The 9,228-nt window shown below is 37.8% G+C and overlaps 1 protein-coding gene across 2 annotated transcripts in view; it reads right to left on the reverse strand.

Moving 5' to 3' along the window:
* Positions 1–9,228, reverse strand: part of SLK (STE20-like kinase) — a 63,017-nt gene that overhangs the window by 25,889 nt on the left and 27,900 nt on the right. For both annotated transcript variants that reach the window (XM_010859404.1, XM_010859405.1), the window contains exons 4-8: positions 8,734–8,883; positions 3,187–3,259; positions 2,836–3,030; positions 2,225–2,306; positions 486–614 (exon numbers count right to left, since the gene is read on the reverse strand). In XM_010859404.1, coding sequence (XP_010857706.1) covers positions 486–614; positions 2,225–2,306; positions 2,836–3,030; positions 3,187–3,259; positions 8,734–8,883 — 629 coding nt within the window. The remainder of the gene's footprint in view (positions 1–485; positions 615–2,224; positions 2,307–2,835; positions 3,031–3,186; positions 3,260–8,733; positions 8,884–9,228) is intronic.

Here is a 9,228-nt window from a genome sequence, read left to right on the forward strand (position 1 = left end):
GATTTAATATTTTTATTCAGTAAAATCTGATAAAATTATAAAAATAACTTAAAGAACTGACAAATCTTCACATAATAAATATGACAAAAATGGATAGCAAGGAGCAAACTTGAAAGCAAGGAGAAAACTCAATAAATCTTCACCTCTAAATTAAAGGTTTTTGTATTGCTACCCAATAAATCAGGCTTCCTTGGTAGTTCCGCAGTAAAGAATCCACCTGCCAATGCAGGAGACACAGGTTTGATCTCTGGGTTGGGAAGACCCTTGGAGAAGGAGATGGCAACCCACTCCAGTATTCTTGCCTGGGAAATCCCAGACAGAGAAGCCTCATGGGTTACAGTCCATGGGGTTGCCAAAGAGCTGGACACGACTTAACAACTAAACAACAACAACGCAATCAATTAATTCTTAGACATACATGCAATCGTAACTCAAAATTCAACTCTAAAAATTACCAAAACACAATTTTGTTTTTAAATACTGACCAGAGAATTTTCTGTTTCTTCGTCATCATCCTCCTCTTTGCCATCTTCAACTTCTTCTGTAACTTCAGCCTTTGCCTCTGCGATCAACTCCCGAATTGGTTTGTTGGAATCAACGGTCACAAAAGGATGCTGTTTGATTGTTAAAAAGAGCTTACTCAGTAACAACTGAAATGCTTGTGGAGTGAGTTTCATATATATAAAACACATTCTTATGTGGTAAAAACACTGACATGTAAATAGGAAAAATATAAACAACTTCAGATGATAGTACATCTGGGATAAGACGGTGGGGAAGGGAACTGAACAGGAATAGGAGCTGCTTGCAACTCTATCTGCACATGTTTTTTAAGAATCTGAAAGAAATATGTCAAAAATGACAACACATGACTTCTGGGTAATAGCTTCATGTACTCTGCTGTATGTCTGAAAATTTCATAATCTAAAACCTAAATTAAAACTAAACCAAGTTTCAAATAAATTACTAGTTCTTAAAAAGTAATAGTATGCTTACATCTCATATAAAACCTCAATAATTATAAAAAGCTTTAAAGTTCTGTTAAAAGTGAATATAAACACCTGTTTTTTTTTACATAGTTCTAATGTTTTTAAGAGTAAGAAGATATTTTATTCATCTCTGTACTCTGCACTTAGTGTTTGGCACAGACTAAGGTCTTCCAGTGTGGAGGAAGTGAAACAAGAGAAGATGCATTTCAAGGTTATACTTGTTGTACAGACAGAAAGGCAATTTTTCTTGCTTCTTCCTCCAGATAAATAGCAACCTAAAAAACTATAATGGAGGAGTTGTACAATAACTCAGCCCTGGGTGTTCTTTGGAAGAATGATGCTAAAGCTGAAACTCCAGGACTTTGGCCACCTCATGCGAAGAGTTGACTCACTGAAAAAGACTCTGATGCTGGGAGGGATTAGGGGCAGGAGGAAAAGAGGATGACAGAGGATGAGATGGCTGGATGGCATCACTGACTCGATGGATGTGAGTTTGAGTGAACTCCGGGAGTTGGTGATGGGCAGGGGGGCCTGGCGTGCTGCGATTCATGGGGTCGCAAAGAGTCGGACACGACTGAGCGACTGAACTGAACTGAACTGAACAGTAACTGCTTCAAGATCCGTCATTCTACTTGTCTACCTGTACTACTGTTTGACAAAATTTTATTTCAATTGGAGGCTAATTACTTTACAATATTGTATTGGTTTTGCCATACATCAACATAAATTTATATTAAAAAAATAAAATAAAGATTAAAATAAATAAATAAAACATGAAAAAAAATCTTATTTCAAATATTACAAACAAGTCCTGCTATAAAACAAAATTATTCAATCACTTCAACACCATTTTTTCTTAAAGTTAGCAATATTTACTAAACATTTACCCTCACTGTAAGAGACACTAAAAAAAAAATTAATTTGCTCACAGCCCCTGTCACCAAGGTACTTGTTTTCTAGTAATGGAGAAACTGAATGGATGTGATTGACAAAATGGAAATAACTAAACAAAATGAAAAGAACACAAACTGAATCAGAAAAGCATAGGAGAAATTACTTAAAAGCTAAATAAATGCCTCTTAGTAAGGGGACCACGCGTTTGTAAAGTAAATGTTAACTACTCAATGTATCCTGTGTTTGCACAGGAAAACTGAAGGAATCTGAATCTGTATTCATCTTAAAGAGATGCTGCAACAGCTATATGGTTTGCCACTGTCACACTACTCTTATTTTACCTGCAGCAGCTGAGATGTAGTCCACCTGGAATCCACATTCTTTTCCAAGCATTTCTTTAGAAAGTCCTTAAAATTTGAAGACCTTCAAAATAAAATTTTAATAATGACATTCTATTTTATTTTCTTATTAAAATCAAAACTATGAGAAACCATGGTTAAGTTCTATCATATATGTAATAGTATTAACTCAACATAAAACTAGTTCATGAGAATATCCATAAGTCACTCATTTATAAATACAAGTCACATGTATGTAAGTAGGCTTATAGTCTTAAGTCATTGAGACACAGTCAAATGTTCATAAGAAAGCTAAAAATCATAAAAATCCTTCCATTATATTAACCTCCACAAATACAGATCACATATATGCCTTAGCTTCTCACAGAAAATACTTTTTCATGTAGAACTCCAATCACTGCTATTTTCAAATTGATGGGGAAAGTTAATTATAAACATTTATATGATCCTTAAGTCTCGAAAACACACCAGTATCAGTTTTCTATTTCATACAACCTTCGTACCGTGTACCTAAGTTTAAATACCCTTGGAAAGCTAGAAGAATAAAGTTTCAAGTTTTGCTTCTTAAAAAGTTTTGTTTAGGAATATTTTACCATTTTGATGGCTGTGCTAACGTAGGGGGCTCAGATTTTGCTATTTTTAGCAGCACTCTCATTGGATTTAATTCATGATGAGGTGGTTCTATCTCAGCCATTTCTATTAAAGTGATACCCAGGGACCAAACATCGGCTTTGTAGTCATAGGGTCTGTCCTTTGATGTTTCACACATGACTACCTCAGGAGCCATCCTATGAAGACAGAGAATTGAAAATTAAGATGTTTAACTTAAAATGGTGATCACAAACCACATAAAAGACAGACAGTATAATCAAACGTGGACAAAATTAACATATAATAACTGCTGACATAACTAATGCAGCAAATCCATAAAACTGAATACATACCAATAGGGTGTGCCAATAAAGGAATCTCTCCTTTGAATTGTCCTTGTGTTTTTAGCTGATACTCCAAAATCCGCTTGAAACAAATAACCATACAAAAGTATTACTGATAGTTTTTAAGCAAAGTTTGCTATATTCAACTTAAGGGAGAAGCATATCAAGTCTTTAGTAAGACCACTGTCATTAAAGGGTAAGAAAAATAGAATTGGAGTGACAACCCACTCCAGTATTCTTGCCTGGAGAATCCCTATGACAGAGGAGCCCGACAGGCTATACAGTCCATGGGGTTGTAAAGAATCGGACACAGCTGAGTGACAAAGCACAGCACACAAAATGGAAAGAGAAGTAACGTCCCTCTCACCCTAATTTTGACCACGCTCTTTCTACCATATCTCCACCCACCCCACAAAAAAAAACTGCCACAGAAAAGATTCCATCATTAATACACTTAATACCACCATCTTTATACATCTTCAGATCACAAATTCTTCAGAACTGACAAAAAAATAGTAATTTTAAAACAGACCAGTCTGTCCATTTCAAAATAAATGTCCAGTAGTGCTACATGTTACAATTAAATTGAAGGACAGTTTTTCTATAGTGTGAAAGACAGAAATTACACCAAAGAAGCCTTAAATGACAGCATGCCTGCGTGCTCAATTGTGTCTGACTCTTTGGGATCCCGTGGACTGTAGACTGTCAGGCTCCCCTGTCCATGCGAGTCTCCAGGCAGGAATACTGGCCTGTGTTGCCATGCCCTTCTCCGGGGGATCTTCCAGACCCTGCATCTCCTGCGTCTTCTGCATCGCAGGCAGATTCTTCGCTGCTGAGCCACCGGGGAAGCCCAAATGACAGCATATGTCTTGCTAATTTCCTCATAATATTACATCACAAATAAAAAACTCAGGAATGATGTTTTCTGATTTAAATCATAGGGCACAGCAACATCATAACTTTATCAGTTTTTTCTCCTTTTCAGCTTAGAGCTTGATCATTAATAGCAACACAAAATTGCTACTGCGGCATAAATTACCTCATGCCATATACATTTCACTCCTGAAGTTTCATCTGACATGCCACAATTCTCAAAACTGAATAAATCCCAAAGATCTAGTATTTGTATTCATGCCCCAAGGTCTGGCACAGAATACACACAATAAATGGCAGCTACTATCACTAATAATATATGTAATTTTAACCTCTGTGATACTTTGGCAGTAGAACTTTTAAAACTCATGAAATCCTGCCCTGTATTCTAATTATTTGTATCTATTATATAGTTTTTTTTCTTTTTTTTGACCAGGTAGTTCTGCTTAAAACACCTTGGTAGCTGCCTACTGCCTACAGAATGATGTTACACTTCCTAATATGGTGTTATGAGGGCTTCCCTGGTAGCTCAGATGGTACAGAATCTGCCTGCGATGCAGGAGACCCCAGTTCGAGTCCTCGGTCAGGAAGATACCCTGGAGAAGGGATAGGCTACCCACTCCAGTATTCTTGGGCTTCCCTGGTGACTCAGACAGTAAAGAATCGGCCTGCAATGTGGGAGACCTGGGTTTGATCCCTGGGTTGGGAAGATTCCCCTGGAGGAGGGCATGGCAACCCACTCCAGTATTCTTGCCTGGAGAATCCCCATGGACAGAGGAGCAGGCTACAGTCCATGGGGTCACAAAGAGTTGCAAACAGCTGAGCGATTAAGCACACAGTCAACTCAGTATTTACTCCATTTCAGTGTTTTTTGAGAACCCATTAGCAGTCTTTTTACTTTTTTCCCTCAGAACATGACTGGGAAAGGAGGTCCAAAGCCAGACCTAAACCACAAATGCCCACCGCCAACAGCCGTACCTCCCTGAGCACTCTTACGAGCAGGCAGTAACCTGAGGAGGGACAAGAGGCCACCTTCATTCTTGTGCAAGGGGGAAATTAAGGTCATTAATAAGTACTGTACAGTTCTACTTACAATAATGTGGCAGATATATGTTGGCCTGTTGAAATAGCATTTACATATTTATCTCCATTTGCAAGAATGTGATCTGATAATAAAAATTTGGTTATTGCAATGTATATATGGCTCCTAAGGATACTATGGTTCTATAATATCTGTGTATACTTAATACAATGTCACAGAAATGGAAGACATTCTGTATGCATGAATTAATGAAATAAAGTGCAACTATTTTAAATGTCAACCAACGCAAAACTATTTCAGCATCCTAAATCTTCAAAAATATAGTTATTTTTAATGGCATGTATTATTTTATACAAAAGTATACTGCTGTATTCAAATAAGATTTTAGAACACTTACAGAAAACATGTACCAAAAATAGATCCAAATTATACTATTTCAAAACAAGCAATAAGACTTTAAAATATGATATAAGACATAAAAAAGTAACATATATCAGCATTTTAAACCTCATGAATGAGGTGACAGAACACAAGAGAAATTAGAAATAAAAAACCATTTTAGAAACAAAGACTAAACTAGGAGGAATGCAAGAGCAAATAAACACAACGAATTCACACCCACTATCACTTCACACCCATTAGGACGGTTATCATCAAAAATATAGAAAATAACAAGTGCTGGTAAGGAGGTAGAAAAATCGGAACCCCTGTGCATTGCTATGGAAGTGTAAATTTGTGCAACCACTGTGGAAAATGGTACGATGGTTCTTCAAAAAATTAAACACAGAATTACCATACAATCTGGGTATCTGCCCAAAAGAAATGAAGGCAGGAACTCAAAACAGATATTGTACACCATGTTCACAACAGCATTATTCATAGAAGCCCAAAGGGGGAAGCAACCAAAGTGTCCATCAATGGATGAATGAGTAAGTCAAACGTGGTGCATACATATGCTGATAACAGAACATTATTCAGCCTCAAAAAGGAAGAACATTAACACATGAATTTGAATAGGACATATGTAGGAATTCAGGAGAGCCTTGCTCTGTCCTTTGGAAGGGCCTAGAATGAAGGCCAGTCCAGAAACTATAAGCATACTTAACATTCAGACTGTGGTCTTAAAATACCATGTCCTACTAAATGAAAGAATACAAAACCACACAGACTCTTGCCAAAAAGTCTTTGGATTTATCTGCAAACTGAGGGAAATACAGAGAGGAAATTACTTAAGGCATCAAGAGTATGCAGCCAGCAAAATGCAAGATAAGAGAAACTACAGGTCTAACAGCTCAGGTCCCACAGAAGAGTGTTTCTCAACTTCTTTTTTCACCTCTCCTAAAGAGCCTTTTTAGACATTTTTCTCCGATCCTCTCTTCTCGTGAAATTTTAATGTCACAGATATACTGTATATCTGTTCATGTACTATCAGTGGGCCTTTGGAGGGTCACAACCATGGTAATACTAAAATTTTATTTCTTTGAGAAAGCATGCCATGAAAACGCATGCCATAGATAAAACATAAAGAGAAGAAAGGAATGGTGGGGAGGGGGGTATGACCCATAAATCAAAAGAGACTTCAAAGAAAAAGCAGGTTTTAAACATGGACAAGTCTAAACTCTAAAGTCTAGAGATGAACACTGGGTGATAGAGCCATGAAGAAACACAGGGAAGTGATTACTATAAAGTTAGTATACAGGTTACCTGTGGAGAAGAGGACAGTGACTTGAGATGAGGCACATGATGCAGCTCCTAAGGTGCCTGACATACTTCCATTTCTTTATCTAAGTGGTGATTACAAAGCTATTGCGTACAGAGCTACAAGTCAATAAGCTACACAACTCTTAATGTGGTTTCCTGTATCTGTATGTATTTCTCAAAAAAAAAAAAAAGTTAAAATTTAGTACTATATCAAAGGAGAAGGCGATGGCACCCCACTCCAGTACCCTTGCCTGGAAAATCCCATTGACGGAGGAGCCTGGTGGGTCCATGGGGTCATGAAGAGTTGGACACGACTGAGCAACTTCACTATCACTTTTCACTTTCATGCATTGGAGAAGGAAATGGCAACCCACTCCAGTGTTCTTGCCTGGAGAATCCCAGGGACGGGGGAGCCTTGTGGGCTGCCGTCTATGGGGTCGCACAGAGTTGGACACGACTGAAGCGACTTAGCAGCAGCAGCAGTATATCAAAGTATACCTGCTTAGAGGTCATGACAAAGTAAAGTGAACTATGATCACTGGTATCAGCATGGCCTTTGGGTATATTTTGTCCTTTTAATATCTGTCCAAAATACTCAAATTCAGGCTTCATCACCAGAGGTTTTTTCTTAATTCATATCTTGCTGCTACTACTGCTGCTAAGTCGCGTCAGTCGTGTCCGACTCTGTGCGACTCCATAGACGGAAGCCCACCAGGTTCCTCTGTCGCTGGGATTCTCCAGGCAAGAACACTGGAGTGGGTTGCCATTTCCTTCTCCAATACATGAAAGTGAAAAATGAAAGTGAAATCGCTCAGTCGTGTCCGACTCTTAGCGACCCCATGGACTGCAGCCTACCAGGCCCCTCTGTCCATGGGATTTCCCAGGCAAGAGTACTGGAGTGCGGTGCCATTGCCTTCTCGGAATTCATACCTTGGGGATACTTAAAAAGGACTGTATCTTCTATCTGTATGTATATATATGAAATTCATTAATTTCCCATCTAAAGTCTGTATCTATTCCTCCTTATGAAATTATCATTTATTCCCTCAGTGCAAAAAAAAAAAACTATTTTCAATCTTATACTTAATTTAGCATCTTTTTTACACTTAGTTACTTTGTGAGCTTAGCCAAGATACCGTATCTACAAAATAGAATATAAAACTAAAGACGGAAAAAGAAAACAACTAGATATGAGTTTTGGAAATGAAGACAAAACTAAATGGTTTCACATAATGTGTCATTTTCTAAATGTATTGTATTTATAAATATTAATTCTACATATAAAAATTTAAGGGAAAAATTATTAGGCAGTCTTTTAAAAGTGTGTCTTTTTAAAAATAACAATCCATCCTTTCCTATTGTTTAAAGACTCTTTATATTAGGTGCCTATACTTAGAAATTCTGGGAGTTAATGAATAACTATTTGCCCAAGTTTTTTTTTTTTAGCCTCACCTCAGTCTTGCGGGATCTTAGTTCCCAGGCCATTGGCAGTAAAAGCACCAAGTCTTAACCACTGGATTGCAAGGGAATTCCCCCCAAGAAGTATTTTAAAAATCGCTGCTGCTGTTTAGCCACTAAGTCGTGTCTGATTCTTTGCGACCCCATGGACTGCAGCTCACCAGGCTCCTCTGTCCATGGGACTTCCCAGGCAAGAATATTGAAGTGGGTTGCCATTTCCTTCTCCAGGGGATCTTCCCAACTCAGGGATCAAACCCACATCTCCTGTTTGGCAGGCAGATTCTTTACCAATGCACCACCTGGGAAGCCCCAATTTAAAAAATTAACATGAAGTAATTCTCATGTTTTACATATTTTAACGTACTTCTCTTTGTTTCACATATTAATATTTGAGTCCTAACAGAACAATATTAAGTAACAGACATATAGGGGAAAACCTCACAGCATAAAACCAAATGTTTTATCTAAAAGAATAAACTTACCCAACTTAATATCTCCATCTAAGGTAAAAAGAATGTTGCCAGCCTTTAGATCTCTGTGGATGATCTTATTATCATGTAAGTAGTTCAAAGCCTCTAAAGTCTGCTTACAAACTACTTGTATTTGGGACTCAGTTAATGGTCTCTCAAGCTCTGCAATGAAAAAGTAAAAAAATAATCATTTTTGTACAGTGAAAATGTATCAGCAGGTTATATACCTTTAATACCTTTACTGTCACTGTTGAAGATTATATACAATGAAATGACTTTTTAAAAAGTATAACACAAATACTAGTTTCTTCACATATTATCAGTTCAGTTCAGTTCCGTCGCTCAGTCATGTCCGACTCTTTGTGACCCCATGAATCGCAGCACACCAGGCGTCCCTGTCCATCACCAACTCCCGGAGTTCACCCAAACCCATGTCCATTGAGTCGGTGATACCATCCAGCCATCTCATCCTCTGTTGTCCCCTTCTCCTCCTGCCCCCAATCCCTC

This window comes from Bison bison, unplaced genomic scaffold, assembly GCF_000754665.1.
Source record: "Bison bison bison isolate TAMUID 2011002044 unplaced genomic scaffold, Bison_UMD1.0 scf7180017864456, whole genome shotgun sequence".
Taxonomy (NCBI): Eukaryota; Metazoa; Chordata; class Mammalia; order Artiodactyla; family Bovidae; genus Bison; species Bison bison.